The sequence below is a fragment of the Ursus americanus genome, chromosome 33 (genome assembly GCF_024610735.1).
Source record: "Ursus americanus isolate L20-20 chromosome 33, mUrsAme1.1.p, whole genome shotgun sequence".
Taxonomy (NCBI): Eukaryota; Metazoa; Chordata; class Mammalia; order Carnivora; family Ursidae; genus Ursus; species Ursus americanus.
This window is the reverse complement of record NC_142159.1, coordinates 10130821-10147929: the sequence shown is the minus strand read 5'-3', so window position 1 is coordinate 10147929 and position 17109 is coordinate 10130821. Positions and strand designations below refer to the sequence as shown.

Genomic DNA, 17109 nt, shown 5'->3' with positions numbered 1-17109 from the left:
GAAGGGGCAATAAAGCACACTGCATGTATCTATCAATTTACACGCACAGAGAAAAAACAGCACACCTATTAAGTGCTCAATGAGTCTCGAACTGACTTCTAGTAAATCAATCTAATTCACAGTTCATGTCCAACATACCTAAAACCACAGAACCAACTATGCCCAAGATAAGGCTATATAAAATTGGGGACTCTCCTCATTCTAAGATGACTTCTTGGTTCAGCAGAGCAACAACTGATCAGTTTAGGACAGAGGGAGGAAAAGAGAGGGAGAAATTGACCAAAAAAAGGGAGAGTATGCTATAAGGCATACTCTATCTGGATATTTAGATTACCAAGTATTAGCAGGAAAATGAGTCATCTCAAAATATATTTGTTATGCTTATCTAACCATGGTAACACATTTTATATAAAGAAAGTAACAGTAATGCCTCAAAGAGTTTCCCAAACACTTAAAGATTCCAAGCTTTACAGTTAAGATTTAGTACCTCGGAAATAGCTAAATTTTGGTAGATACACAAATGAGTATTGAAAGTTATGATTTTATTTAATATGTGTCAAACATACTGTTGGAAAGTTGCACACCCAACTTCGTCACACCTATAACTGACTAGGTACTCTGTAAAGAACAATCCATCATCTTTCAGCTTTCTGATTAGCCATACTTGATTTTTGGAGAAAGACTGAAGTTTCTGGGGGATAAAATCAACACTCCTAGAAATTGCTTATAATAGAACGCCTTACCGAAAGGAGGTAGTCCATATGTTTGGGTTGCCTGAGGGTAGACAGCATAGGGTTGAGACTGCTGTAGTGTCTGGTACGGAGTCTGCCCAGGGTAAGCAGTTTCCGACACAGGAACTGAGAGGATATGTGCATAAGGTCTAGAAAAGTTCAAGAAAATAAAAACTTTCATGTGTGATATATTTTTAATGAAAAATAGAGGAAATAGTTAATACCACTAAGAGCAAACAATCAGCAACGAGGAGACTAACCTTCCACATAAAATGTCTCTTACTATGGTCAGAAGGTAGAACTAATTTTTCCTTTCCAGGTTCTACTATCACCTAAGAAACATTTTTATGGGAAATTTAATAGTTCCAAATATCCTCCCAAGGTCCAATTACTATGCTACAATGGTCCATGATATGCTACATGCAAACTTGGAGTCTATCTACTTGTAGAATGAACCCCTAACGTAACAGAAAACTGGACAGAATGGGATTCACAATTGGCTCTTACTGTCCACTTAGCCCTTTGGGCCAAAAAAGTTCTAAGAGGGAGAGTAGCACCTCAGAGAGGGTTAGGCTGATAGAGAAAAAGCAAGCAATCACTACACATCAAAGAACAGGGAGTAGGGGGTAGGCCCCAATATCCCCAGACCAAGCCTACAAAACAGGAGCCAGATAACTAATAAAATCTGAGTAGTCCCAGACAGGACTCAGACTCTCCCCACTGACGTTTAAGCCTGAGGATACTGCCACTAGCTGCAGCCAATCATATCCCCAGGTTTAGCTAGGGAATTTGAATGCAGCAGTGAAACTTCTGGGACTTAAGCTAGATGACCTAGTCATTTCATCCATGCAATACAATGGTCCCACATTTTTTGCACTGAATTTTTAGATACCAGTTATTTTTATTTGGTGAGTTATGCTGTACTTACAATGCAAGCGTTTTGTGTACCACATAAATCTGAACAATAAAATATTGGGAGGAAGGAATGTTTCAGAAGGCGAAAACATTTTTTTCAGCTTTGGGGGAAAAGAAAATGAAGGCAGGCTATAAAGCAGCAGTATGTGAGCTGAGCAGGTAAGACGTGCAGAAAGGGGAAAGAAAGGGTGTTCAAGGAAAAAGAGAAAAACTCTGGCAAAGGTAGAGAGGAAAGCAAACAAGGGCTTCGGCCTACAAGGAGCACAGATTATGCTTAAGGACATATACAAAGTGAAGGGGAGTAGCAAAAGAAGGAACGATAACAAAGACCTTGAATACCAGGCTGAGTTCAGACCAATCTGAAACAACTGGGAGTCACTAAAATTGTTGAGCAAAGAGTGACAAGATCAAAGCTGTTCTTGAATAAAGATTAATTTGACACTGCTTTGTAAAATGGGTTAGAAGGGGGAGAAAGTTTTGAAGGAGAGGTCGAGTTAAAAAGTAGGTATAATGCGATGGTTTATGTAAGTGCTAAAGAGGTCTGCATTAAGACAGCTAATAAGGTGTCCTGAATGCAATAGGTGTGTAAGTTATTTTTTGAATAGACACATGAATTTGGAATATGCCTCATGTTCACATCTGTTCTTCTTAGCCAGATTTGAACCAAGAAATAGCTCAGGTTGTAGCTGTTATCAAGTCACACGGGAATAATTCAAAATCTTGGTGACTTCAAATGGATTGATCTCCAGATATATTAAAGATCATAATATCCTTTTTTCCTATAGTGTCTTTATAGCTCAAAGTATTTTCTTATTTCCTTCATAATGATCTCAGAGAATAGGTTCAGTCATTTCATAGAAGAAAACCACATGAAAACGACTGCCCCAAAGATGCTATTAGTAGTGTTAAATACCAGATTAGAATTTGCAGAACTCGTTGAATTGACCTTTAGGCTATTTGTTAACTGATAAAAATTCAAAAGGAATAAATGAGCACAAAAAGGAAAAAAAATGCCAGTTTTCTTTTTATAAGCAGTCCCATAGGTATCAGTCTCCTCTGTTACCAATTCCTTTACGTGTTCTGCCTATGTAAGTACCTGGGAATACATCCAACTTCAATGAACACATTCACACGGATCTATCGACGTATGTGCTGGCTCACTCTTTATCAACGCACAGCTGGTAGTGTGGCATACGCCCAGTTCTGTACATGCTCATCTTAGAGATGATTAGCTTGCGGATCTTAAATGCGGATCTTACCTGTTGAATGCCCAAAACGTTGCCTCTTAGTGACTTCAACCCGCTAAGCCTAACTTCAAGCCTAATTCTACTTTGAGGATATTCCTAAAGCAAGAAACTGAACATAGATTAGGCTGAGAAGTCCCACTAGGAGGCTGGCTTGAACTCTGTTTATTGATCTAGCAAGGTAGAGGAAAGAGAGAATGATCAGAGGTCAATCAGTGATATGCTTTGATCACGAATAGTATTTTTCATTTTCAGTGGCCATTCATTTACAGCAAGCTCCAGGGTAACAGTGATCTATTTCAGGCAACCATCTACTTTTTAAAAGTGTGTTACAGAGACTTTATGTTTAGAGGGAATAAAAAAATTGGAGTAGGGTCAGAAAACACGAGAGGTGAAATTAAGTTAAATGTCAATAAGTTAAATATCAAATTAAATTTTGAAATGAACCTAGAGAAAAGGCATATAGATTTTTGAAATAATTATTGAACTTACTTTGCAGAATACATTTGTGAGGTATAATCATTGGATGAGCGAGGGATGTAATCGGTGCATGTCATAACTGAAAGAAAGATATCACCAGGTAAAAAGTTAGAACGTTTCAAAAATGAAATGAGAAAATTGCATATCTCATTGTAGAGTCTTTCAAACTAAATAACAGAATACAGCTTGGACATGAGAAATTTAGAAAGATTATGCAGTAGAAAATCCCTCTCTCTTACAGTAATGAGTTTAGACTTTTGGAGACAGTAAAAGAAGCCAGAATGTGGGGGGTATGGAAAAGAGCTGAAGGTTAGTACCAGTTGATCTCTATCTTTATCCATCACTGATCTAAAGCCACAGATGAAGCAACTTCCTAAGCTTTCACTGTGCTCACAGGCAAACTTAAAAAGCAAGATCCATATCTCAGAAAACATTATACTTCAGCTTTTCATTCTCTGGGTGCTTGCATTATTCTGAGTAAAAAGCCGTAAGAATGACTTGCAGGAAGACAGACTTCGGGGTGGGGGGAAGTACCGAGTTTTATTAGAAAATTGTTGCTACTGTGTACGATGCAGCAAAAGATGCAAGTATGCTTCCATACCACTATTTTTTCAGCTTTGTGGTGAAGGCTTTCAAGTTTGGCAAAGCAAAGACAGATCTGAGGAACGGATGTGATGCTCTGATGAACCATCAAGTAAAGAGACTTTCACAGCTAGTGTCCTCTTGACCCCTACGACTTCATCTAAAATAGCTGCTGTGAAGGCTTAACCCTCACGATTTCATCCGTAAATATTCAACTCAAGTCTGACAGCGAGCAGTATCCTATTCATTAGACACTATTTCAGTCATGCTGTAGACACATCATAAAGAACTTGGACCACATCCCTGCACTGTCCAAGAACTTCCTTCAACATCTGTAAAGGAGGTGGTTCTACTATTAATAGGGATTAAGAGTAAACCAACTAACTTTATGTCCTGAGTGTCTGAACTAAAAAGGAAACTCTGGTCAAGATCACATGAGGGGCCAATTCATGGCCAATAGTAAGACAAATTGACATCTGTGAGTTTAGCATAGACGATCTTATCCACTGCCATCGTTCAAGGTCTTTAAAAATAACTATTGGAAATTTGTAGACCACATTCATCCATAATAATTTTGACAAAAATGAAAGAGATCTCAATTATGTCTAAAGTTCTTCACATCCATCACAGAAAACATAACTTCATTTGAATTTTGCATGATGGGTTCTTTCCCTGCTGACAACTACTTTCGAAAACCCAAATTCTGGGGCGCCTGTGTGGCACAGCGGTTAAGCGTCTGCCTTCGGCTCAGGGCGTGATCCCAGCGTTATGGGATCGAGCCCCACATCAGGCTCCTCTGCTATGAGCCTGCTTCCTCCTCTCCCACTTCCCCTGCTTGTGTTCCCTCTCTCGCTAGCTATCTCTATCTCTGTCAAACAAATAAATAAAATCTTAAAAAAAAAAAAAAGAAAAAAAAAAAAGAAAACCCAAACTCTTCTCCTCTGATTTAATTCTAGAAGAGACTGACAGAATATCCTAAGAGATAGATTGAGATTTACTTCCTTATAGAATGAATGAAGCTTTATCTTTGCAGTACTTAGGAATCGTGAAAGGATTTTAAACAGTCAAGGCATAATCTGCTATAATATTAGAATAGCAGCAGCGGAGATGAGGTGCAACCTTGAAATACATTCTGAAGGTAAAACTAACAGGACATTCTGATGGATCTGTACGTAAGGAATGAGGAAAACAGGGGAATATGGGATAATTTCTACATTTTCAGCTTGAGCAACTGGAGGGACAGTGAAGCCACTTCCTAAGATGGGGAAATCTGGGAAAAGAAGAGATGTGATGGGGGATAACGGAATAAAAAGCTTTCCCACATTTATTTATTTATTTATTTTTTTAAAAGGTTTTATTTATTTATTTGACAGAGATAGAAACAGCCAGTGAGAGAGGGAACACAAGCAGGGGGAGTGGGAGAGGAAGAAGCAGGCTCTCAGCAGAGGAGCCTGATGTGGGGCTCGATCCCATAACGCCGGGATCACGCCCTGAGCCGAAGGCAGACGCTTAACCGCTGTGCCACCCAGGCGCCCCAGCTTTCCCACATTTAAAAAAAATATTTTATTTATTTATTGGTCAGAGAGAGAGCAAGCGCGCACAAGTAGGGGGAGCAGTAGCCAGAGGGAGAGGGAGAGGCCCACTCCCCTCTGAGCAAGGAGCCCAACGCGGGACTTGATCTCAGGACCCCGGGACCGTGACCTGAACAGAAGGCAGACGCTTAACCGACTGAGCCACCCAGGTGTTCCAAAAGCTTTCCCGCATTTTAAGTATGACTTTCCTTTCAGATATCTAAGTTGTGATATCAAACAGGCAGTTGGATACACAAATGAAATCAGGGGAGAAGTCAAACTGGAAATATAAATTTGGAATTCATCAACAATGTGTACAATATTTAAAGTAATGTAATGGATCAGAGGATGCGGAAAGAGAAAAGAATGCTGGACTAGAAACAAATCCTGAGGCCCAACATTCAGAGTTCAGGCAGAGGAAGAAGGGCCAATAGAAGAGAAAGGTGGGAGGACAAGTAGTGAGACACAGAAGAGGAGAAGAAACATCCACTCGAACTTGTACTCTCAGAGTAACTGCAAGTAATTAATGATCTTGAGAGGGCTGAAGAATGAATAGGGGGCAAGAAAACAAGTAAGGGCAACCCTTTCCAGGAGTTCCAAAGGGTCATGGAACAAACTATAACTAGTGGGGAATATGGAGCCAAAGAAGGATTTCGTTTGTGTTTTAGATGGCAGATACCGTGTCATGTCCCTTTACTGACAGAAAGGATTAAGAAGAGAAGAATGTGATGACGCAGGCACAATCTTAGTTAACAACAATACCAAAGTCCTTGGGGAAGGTAAGAAAGGGTTCTATAGAGCCCAAACAAATGTCTTACCATTGACAGGAGCAAGAATACTATTTCCATCCGGATAAGAATGAAGCAAGAAAACATGGGTACAAACACAGGTAGGCTTGAAGATTTGGTGGTAGTGGGAGGATAAGGGGGTTTCTTGTCTGACAACTTCTATTTGCAATGGAGCCATCGGTTAAGAATGAGGAAAAGTGAATGAGGGTATGGGTACTCTGAGAGGAAAGTAAGTGCTGTGAAATATCAAAAGGTAAAATTCATTAGGGAAATGTAGTAGGATTTCTAAGCATGCTGGGTGCCTACCTGAGGCCTTGTGAGTAGTAAGTCAGCTAGGTATATAATTTATCCAATAATATTTAGCTATGTGAGTGCACTTAAGGGGAAGATGGAGAGTTGTATTAAATTAGGACTGGAGTTTAGCAAGGAGCGTACAAGAGGCAAAGTTATCGAAGGTATCTGTAAGAGAACAATTATTATAAAGAGCCACAGAATCCATGCTGAGTAAGAAGGGACATAAAGGCAGGCGGATATGATGATGGGTATTGGATAGGTCATCTACATGGATTGTGAAATCACCAAGAACAGTAAGAGTTTGGATGAAGAAGAAAACAAAGAAGACCTAGTCTTTAAAGAGTAGAATGACTAGGAGTTCAATTTAGGGTATAAAGAAAGGTAGGGGAGGCATAAATACAGACTTCAGAGGAACTGGAGTTTTTGGAAGGAAAAGGAGAAATGATCTTGAAGGAACAAGAAAACTCAACTTACTTCCTGGCCCTGGAATATGTAAGAAACAGGTCTTTTTCATGGGGATGAGTGGAACATTAAAAAAAAATCAGAGGGACTTGTCGCTGATTAGAGCAGTTTCCCACAGTATGGACAGTTTCTCATATGCATCAGAATCACCTAGCTATCTTCTTGAAAATACAGATTCCCATCCACATCAGATCTATTGAATGAAAATTTCTGAAAATGAGGCCAGAATTCTACATTACAAACATGCACTCTAGATGATTCTTAAGTACACTAAGAGCTGGAGAGCCACTAGAATAGTACCTTTGAGGAAATAATATATATAGCTCAAGATATACCATTTCCTTCCTTTTCTTTCCTTCCTTCCTTTCCCTGTCCTTCCTTTTTTTTAAAGACATATTTTCTAATACATGGAAGTATATCAAGTTAAGCATAACCACCTTGAGAAGAAAAATCCCCTAAACAAGTGTCTTTTTAAAAAGTGTCTCATACAAATTTATTCTTTTAAAGTATGTGGTAAAATATGGAGGGGCACTGATATTTAATTTCAGGGATGACTATTTGTCCTATGGAGGTAACCTGGGGGTATACGTGGGTATGCTAGAGAAAACTTATATCTCTGCAAAACAAAACAAAACAAAACAAAACAAAACAAACCCAAAACACTCTACAAATTTTTGTCCATTAGATGAATGTATCTTTTCTCTAGGAGAAAGCACGTTGGTCAGTGGAAGATGTATCTTATTGGGCTGGATCTCCCCCAGGGCCCAGTTTCAGTCTTGGGCTCTTAAGGGGATTACTTTTCTTTTTTGGCACAGATGGACAGGCAAAGTCATTTGGTTATTAGAAAGGTGGAGAAACATCAAGGTCTCTGGAGGAGCAGTTAGAGGTTGGCCCACAAACTTCTCTGATTTTGAGTAAGGCAGTATTACCTTTAGAACATTCAACTTCAAAACAAAACAAAAATAAAATCACCAAGTGTGACTCCTCAGGTAAGTGGATCCCATACGATTTTCTTCCTCAGCTGGTATGTCAATAAAGCTTATAGGAGAGCACAAAGATGAAAACACACACACGGAAAGGAAAGGCTTCTGGATATATGGGACAAACAAGGCGATCAGTGAAAACCGATTATAGAAGAACAGCATCACCCGATCATAAGAACACCTTTCACCGAGCACGTATAGTACTTACTTTCCTCTGACATGGTAAGGTTTGAAGCAAGGCTTGAAGTTTCAGGTTTCTGATCACTGACTTCGGGGCTGCTCACTTGACTGAGAGAACCAAAATGAATACATTAGCCCCTCATGGACTTGCTGTGTTGCCGAAAGCGATTACGTCAAACCCATTTCTCTTCCTAGGCTACACAAGTAAGAGGCAAAGTAAGTCTTTTTCATGGTATCATTATTCTTGGTTTTTAGCAGCTGCCTGAAGAGGGAGGGCCAGGGCTGGTACCCTCAGCATTTGGCTGTTCTTTCTCATATCCCTAGACCCCTTCTGTTTTCATATCACTCAGAAATTCCAGCTAAGTCAAAGACAAGTCAGAGTTTTTCTAAAGACCTTGTGGTAAAAAACAAAAAAACAAACCAAAATGCACTGTCACTTTGTTTCCAAATTTCCACAGGAAAGTAGGGAGGATTCCTGATTTCAGAGAGTGGGTCTCATAATTACTTGAGAAGTTTTTTCAAATTACACATGCTTGCTTCCAAGAAGGGGATTCTGAACTTTAAATGGTTCATTCTACTGTATTTCTCTTTTCCTCCAATTAAAAACATTTTTTTTAAAATTTGGTATCCTATTCCAGACTGAGCAATATCTTTTTTTAAGTTATAGGGAGATTTCAGAGAAGTTACACAAGGTAAATCACATAAACTAGGAGAACAAATCATTATGTTAGACACTTTAATGATGGCAAAATTCTCACTGAAATTGTGGAATGGAGATTTTACTCACTTTCATCCCTCACAATGTCCTCCCTCTCCCTTCTACCTTACTTTCTACTTTCCAGTTATTCTCTCAATTGCCAGGATAGCATAGTGGTTAAGGGGTATAGATTCTCAAGCCAGATTGCTTGCACTGATATTTCACTCAGCCAAACCTAGCTTAATGACTTTGGGCTGAACTTCTTTGTACCCCAGGTTCAACTGTCAAAGAGGGACAATAACAGAGCCTAACACACAGGGTTGTTACATGGATTAATGAGTTAATATACGAAAAGTACTCAGAGACTAGAAAGAGTAAACGCAATATAACCACAGCCATTCTCATTACCTTACGTCTCCCCAGCCCAGGCATCCTTCCCACATTCATTTTCCTTAGAAAGAAATCTGCTTTGCTTTCTACACTCTAGGGAAAAGTGGACAACACTGTACCAGAGGCTCCACATATCTCCAAAGATAAGACTAATAAAAGGTAAGAGTAGTTTCTACACAGCAAAATTTTTAAAAGAAATGTTATTTATATAACAAATACACAGCATCAAAATTCCTAAAGCTCTCATATCTTTTCTGAATGGACCGCCAACATTCAAATATAATATCAAGATTTTTTCCCTGGTATATTCTGAATGTTCAGACAATTTTTCCTCAGATGTAATTAACTTTTATTTTTTATTTTTTTAAGGTTTGTCTACTTATTTATTCTAGTAATCTCTACACCCAGCAGGGGCTTGAACTCACAACCCTGAGATCAAGAGTTGCATGCTCTTCTGACTGAGCCAGCCAGGTGTCCCTGTAATTAACATTTATTTATTTATTTATTTATTTTTCTTTTTTTTTTTTAAAGATTTTTTTATTTTATTTATTTATTTGACAGAGATAGAGACAGCCAGCGAGAGAGGGAACACAAGCAGGGGTTGTGGGAGAGGAAGAAGCAGGCTTCCAGCGGAGGAGCCTGATGTGGGCTCGATCCCAGAACGCCGGGATCACGCCCTGAGCCGAAGGCAGACGTTTAACGACTGAGCCACCCAGGCGCCCCTATTTATTTATTTTTCTTAAGTAGGCTACATGCCCAATGTGGGGCTTGAACTCATGAATCTGAGATCAAGAGTTGCATGCTCTACCAACTGAGCTAGCCAGGCATCTCTGTAATTAACTTTTAAAGCTAAATCCCCAGATGAAGTTTATCTATTTACTCAAATGCCTGTATTTTTGGAATAGCATTTAATGTACTAACCAATGTGACTATATGGGAATTGAAGGGTAAGAGGAAGAAATCATACTGAGTAGTTATATCAATGTTTCCCAAACTGGTCTATCGCTATAATTACCTGAATAATTGGTAAAAATACAGATTTCTCATCATGCCTAATTAAATAGGATTCCCAGCAGAAGGGTATAAAACTAGACAAGAACTTCACATTCCTAACTACAATGACTGTTTTGTCTTCTATGTATACTTGGATAATTCTGGGGTTCACTGTTATACCCACTGATCAAAGACTATTTCTAGACCCTGCAACTTAGAAGGTATATTTGTATAATCTGGCATACAATGATATAAAATCCCATGGTCCTGGAATCCTATGTTATAGAAAAATCCCCTACGTATTCAACTGAGTGTCTAGAGATTCAATAGAAACAACAGTGCTAATGGGGCGCCTGGGTGGCTCAGTCTGTTGAGAGCGTCCAACTCTTGATTTCGGGTCAGGTTATGATATCAAGGTCCTGAGATTGAGCCCCCCGTCAGGCTCTGCACTTAACAGGGAGTCTGCTGGAGATTCTCTCTTCCTCCTCCTTTGCCCTTGCCCATGCTTGTGCTCTCTCTCTCAAATAAATAAACCTCAAAAAAAAAAAAAAGAAAGAAAGAAAAAGAAACAATAGTGCCAAGACAATGAATTAACTAGCACTTTGTTAAACATTTAAAATTATTTTATCTAGGAAAATTATGTATTGTTTCAAAATTTAATTATTTTCAGTTATATAAACATAATTTTGCTTAACAGTATGTGCATGATGAAAAAAAAATGTTCCAAAAAGCAAAAACACTCAAACTCCAAAAAGCGAGCATCACAAGTACCTGATTCTCATTCGGCAGAACTCTTAAAATCAATAATTAACACAATCAACCAATGCATGAATAAATAAAATTAGGTATGGACACACAATGGAATATTATTCGGCCTTATAAAGGAGGGAAATTCTGATACCTACTATGACATAGATGAACCTTGAAGACATTGTACTAAATACAAGCCAGTCACAGAAAGATAAATACTGTACGATCTCACTAATACGAGGTACTCAGAGTAGTCAAAATCGGAGACAGAAAGTAGTATGGTGATTGCCAGGAGCTGGGAGAACAGGGAAACGGAAAGCTATTATTTACTGAATACAGTTTCAGTTTGGGAAGATGAAAAAAGTTCTGGAGACAGAGGGTGGTGATGGTTGCACAACTCTGTGAGTGGAATAATGTCACTGAATTACACACTTAAAAATGAATGAAATGGTGAATTTTATGTTATGTATATTTTAACGTAATAAACTGAAAGAGAAGGGATAACTGCAGGAAAAGACGAAGGTGGTAGGTTCCATAATATAACTGGAAGGGTCAGCCTTACATATAAACAGGGGAATTAACTTCGGAAGATAGGGTAACAGAGAATATTGTAGAGAAGCAGATAAACGGGCAGATTTGGTGACAGGCAAATGAGGTAGTTCCTATTTAACTGTTTCTAATTTCTCTCAGGGAGCAAGATCCCCAGCTGAGTGAATGGAAAAAGAGTGGAGGGGAAGTGAGATGAAAGGAAGGGGAGGAATCAGGAGGCAAGGAGCAAGGGAAGGAGGGAAAGAAAGTTAATTTTAGAGACTAGGGAATAAAACACACCAGGAAGGGTGGCTGGACCATGAAGAGTGTTTAAGTGCCTGTTTGAGATGTAATTATAAATGAAAACAAATTAGCACAGTTTTGTGTTTTTCTCTCACAAAATTCAGGTGACTGGAAGTAAGCATGGAATAGGTAGATAGTTGGTTTAACTAGAGTTGTGATTTTGCTAAAGAAGCATGACACAGGGGAAAAGGAGAAGTTCAAAGGCAAAATCCCTCACAAAACGTTTGTAAGGGACTGATTAAATTAATCAGCATTAATTATAATCTAAACAACATAAGAAAGATAAGGAAGTCTTTTTTTGTGGGAAGGGTCAACAGTTAAGCGTGGAAATATGATAGCTCATTTAATGGAAAGTGCACAGGAAGATATCATATGGCTAGTGTGGCAGTAGATACATGAGTTGGAATGCAGTGTGTGGCACTAAAATGGTAAGATTCTGGAAATTAAGATGTTAGAGGTGATGTAGTTACTAGTTAGTTCACAGACAACAGGAAGTAAGAGTAGGAGGTGCAAAGATGCTGCCTCTTGTCTAAAGGGAGTGGAGCTAATGATTAAGGCATCCCATATCCATTTGGTAATTAACACCAAATCCCTTGGATTTCCCCTATTTCTGCTTATTCTTCCCATTCTGTACACTGCACATCTGACTGAGGAATATTTACTGTCATGTCTCTTCCATATGTCACAGGACCCGACAGAGAACATGAGTTCAGTACATATTACTGAATAAAAAAATGAATGAATAAGAAAAAATCAGCGCTTATTTGTTTCAAGGACAAAATACTGGAAGGAAATTTCCATCTTAAATCAAGTAATTTCAAAACATAAAGACTGAGATGCAAAAATTCAAAAAGAGAGTAGTCAACCCAAAACACATTCATCTACTAATCAGCATGTGGAAAAAAACTATAAGTAGATCATTAAAAAGAAATTCAACTTTACATACCTTAAAGTTTGCTCTCCTGATTCCTGCATCTTGGCTTTTTTCACCTGCAAAAATAAATATACGAAGGCATCAATACAGTGATCTGCTTTTGAAATCATCTAGCTATTCAAATGGCAGGCTAATATTAACTAATAAATTACAGGGTAACTGTTTCATTTTGTTTTGCTCAGATTTATTTAATTAACCTTTGTTATATTCTAGAGTAAGAGATGGACTTGTTTTTCACATGAGCTCTTTTCTTTTTAATGAAAAAAGTGTTTTTCAGATTCAAGGTAAAATGTTTACCAGATTTTTACTCAAGATAAAATGTTTATCAGAGGGGTGCCTGGGTGGCTCAGTCGGTTAATTGTCTGCCTTTGGCTTGGGTCATGATCCCAGGGTTCTGGGATCAAGCCCCGCATCGGGCTCCCTGCTCAGTGGGGAGCCTGCTCGTGCTCGCTCTCTTTCTCTCTGTCAAATAAGTAAATAAAAGTCCTTAAAAAAAATGTTAATCAGAATCAAGTATCCAAGCTTGGATACAAACTAGTTGGTTTTAAATTTTAACAGATATATAACTGTATTATCCAACAGTAAGTATGGCAATCTCAATATCATCTACTCGTTTATTAATTTATTAAACAGTAATGCCTTTATATGTAAATTATGTACATGCCAAAAACAAAGATAAGTTCTTATCAGGTTATGAGTAATTTTTAAAAAAGATTTTACTTACTTAGGGAGAGAGAGAGGGGAGGGGGTTGGGCAGAGGGAGAGGGAGAGAGAAACCCAAGCGGAGGGTTGACCCATGAAATCATGACCTGAGCCAAAACCAAGAGTCAGATGCTTAACCAATTGAGCCACCCAGGTGCCCCAGGTTATGAGCAATTTAAAAATTATTCTGTATGCTATTGTTTTATCCCAGATTTTCATCTTTTCTAATTCCTTCTGAGGTGAAAGCATTTCCACTGAAACAGTTTAAGAATCCACAAACAGAAGATCACATTTAACACTACTAGTGGATTTCCCTGCTTTCATATTACAAAGAAGCTGATTTTAGAGCTCTCTGATTAGAACAACCAGTCATAGTAGAAACATGCTTAGTATGCTTAGCCATACAAAATTATGGATCCCTGAAAGTATTTCAAGCTAACAAAAGGCAGAAACACTGTTAAATAATTTTAAACAAAAATATCAGGTGGGATGGGGCGCCTGGGTGGCACAGCGGTTGAGCGTCTGCCTTCGGCTCAGGGCGTGATCCCGGTGTTATGGGATCGAGCCCCACATCAGGCTCCTCCGCTATGAGCCTGCTTCTTCCTCTCCCACTCCCCCTGCTTGTGTTCCCTCTCTCGCTGGCTGTCTGTCAAATAAATAAATAAAATCTTTAAAAAAAAAAAATATCAGGTGGGAATATAGCTATTTAATATGAATAAATTTAACATCTCAGACATTGTTTGCCTTGATTCGGGTAATTATGTCCCCCTGTAAATCAGGAAGCATGTGCTACCTTGGCACTAGAGGCAGGTAAATGAACTCAAAGGATACAGACAGACCTCACAAGTATGGGTCCAAACAATATAATCCAGAAACTGACAGAATGTAAAATAGTACAACTACTTTGGAAAACTGTCTAGAAGTTCCTCAGGTAGGGGCGCCTGGGGGGCTCAGTCGTTAAGCATCTGCCTTCGGCTCAGGGCGTGATCCCGGCGTTATGGGATCGAGCCCCACATCAGGCTCCTCTGCTATGAGCCTGCTTCTTCCTCTCCTACTTCCCCAGCTTGTGTTCCCTCTCTCGCTGGCTGTCTCTGTCAACTAAATAAATAAAATCTTAAAAAAAAAAAAAAAGTTCCTCAGGTAAGGTAAATAATAAATACAAGATAAATATAAGCCCCATAATATTTCTTATGGACATTTATTCCTCATGAGAAAACATAACAAAATAAATAAAACCGCTCTTGGTTTCTTGCCTATGGCATACCAACATATGTCATATTTAATGCTACTTTAATTTTCTTTCATAGGTACCAATAAAGAGAAAATTAAGAAAAGGGGGGCATTAAAAAAAAAACCCTCGGGGCGTCTAGGTGGCACAGTCGGTTGGGTGTCCAACTCTTGGTTTTGGCTCAAGTCATGAATTTGGGGTCATAGGATCAAGCCCTGCACCAGGCTCCATGCTCACCCCTCCCCTCTGCTCCTCCCATTCATGCGTGCACATGCTTTCTCTTTCTCTGTCTAAAATAAATAAATAAATCTTAAAAAAAAAAAAAAATCTTGTCAGAGTAACAGGCACAGCATCGCACTGCAACAGCACCGTGAGGTGACAGATGGCAACTGTACCTGTGGTGAGCACAGCCCAACATATAGAGTAGCTGACTCACTATGTTCATCTGAAACTAATATAACATGGTGTGTCGACTATACTCAAAAAAATTTTTTTAATCCTCTAAATTTAAAAACAAAACTACAGAAGCATATGAAGAAAAAACAAAAACGAACAAAAACTCTTGAGGCAGATAAGCTCTTATTAAGCATATTAAATTCCAAAGCCATAAAATAAAAAATAGATTTGATTATACAAAAATTCAAAACTTCTATATGATAAAAGATACCATAAACCAACCAAGAGATCAAGGAATCCTAGGATGACATACGGATTTTGACAAAAGCATTTAACTTATTGTAATTGTATGATATAACCCCACTGAAAGGGGTAGAGATAAATGAGCCACTTAGGAAAATAACAGACAACATTTTGACTGGAAATTGCAAGGTTAGACATAAGAAAAATACAACCATCTAGTTTACCTGCCATTTCACAAATAACAAAATATATGCTTTTATTATAAAATGTGCTGTCCTTCCCAGCTAAAGCTCATAGTAGTTACATTAGGTCAGATGATAATGTAATTTTCCAATAGTGGGGATGAATTTATGCTTAGCTCACCCTAAGACTCTCTTTATCATCAAAGAAATATTTTTGTGACCTGGTAACCAAAACAGTCTAGTCTCCAGTAATCCATACAAAGAAAACTGGAGCACTAAGGAATCTAATTTACCATAATCTTAATTTTATTAGAACCACAGAATAACAAATTTAGCTAATAAGTTCCAAAAAAAGAAAACGGCACTGGAGCAAAAATTTTAAATACACCATTGGGCCTTTTTTTTTTAAAATTATTTTTCAAGATTTTATTTATTTGAGAGAGAGAGAGCAAAAGAGAGAGAGCATGAATGGGGGGGGGGCGCAGAGGGAGAAGTAGACACCCTGCTGAGCAGGGAAGCCCAATGTGGGGCTCAATCCCAGGACCCTAGGATCATGATCTGAGCTGAAGGCAGCTATTTAACCAACTGAGCCACTCAGGCACCCATACCACAGGGCCTTTCAAATTTTATTTCACTTTTTATTTATTACAGTGCCAACCCAGTACAAAGAATAAGTAACACTAGAAATGGAGAAAATGTACTTAAAATCATAACCACCGAACAAAAAAAGTTTGGGGAAAAATGTGTTATCAGCTAATTTTTTTACCTTTCATGGCCCATTATTTGCCTTGACTTGGGCAATTATGCTCACCTACAAATCAAGAATAGAAAGCATGTCCTGCCTTGGCACCGTAGGTAGGTAAACTAACTTAAAAGGATATAGACAGATTTCATTGGATTACAGAAGTATGGGTTGTTAACAACACAATCCAGAAACCAATAGAATGTAAAATAGTGTAGCTACCTTGGAAAACAGTTTAGTAGTTCCTCAAAAGGTTACATATAGAGTTACTATATAACCCACCAATTTAACTCCTAGCTATATAACCAAGAGAAATGCAAACATATGTCCATGAATGTTCCTAACAGCATTTTTCAAAATACCCAAAAAGTGAAAATAACCCCAATGCTCATGAATGAACAGATAAATGAATAAAATGATAAAATAATAATAAATTAAATGATGAATGATAAATTAAAAAATCTATACAGTATTATTCATCAATAAAAGAGAATGAAGTACTGATACATGCTACAATGTAAATGAATCGTGAAAAGATTATGCTAAGTGGAGGAAGCCAGTCACAAAGAATCACAAACTGTATGATTCCATTTACATGAAATGTCCACAAATCAGTAAATTTTTAAACAGAAATTAGATTACTAATTGCCTAGGGCTGCAGGGGAGTTAGGGGGTGACTGCGCATGGGTATGGAGTTTCTTTTTGGAATGAAAATGTTTTAAAATTGATTCTGGTGATGGTTGAAAAACATACTTTATTTTAAAAAATGACATAATCTTATGGGCATGTTA

At 38.2% G+C, this 17109-nt stretch overlaps 1 protein-coding gene across 3 annotated transcripts in view; it reads right to left on the bottom strand.

The window, feature by feature from the left end:
• Positions 1-17109, bottom strand: part of EYA3 (EYA transcriptional coactivator and phosphatase 3) — a 95806-nt gene that overhangs the window by 44305 nt on the left and 34392 nt on the right. For 2 of the 3 annotated variants that reach the window (XM_045782706.2, XM_045782707.2), the window contains exons 3-6: positions 12838-12881; positions 8259-8338; positions 3383-3449; positions 744-880 (exon numbers count right to left, since the gene is read on the bottom strand). In XM_045782706.2, the coding sequence (XP_045638662.1) occupies positions 744-880; positions 3383-3449; positions 8259-8338; positions 12838-12881 (328 nt within the window). Of the gene's footprint in view, positions 1-743; positions 881-3382; positions 3450-8258; positions 8427-12837; positions 12882-17109 lie in introns of all 3 variants that reach the window. The other variant, XM_045782708.2, reaches the window with a different exon arrangement.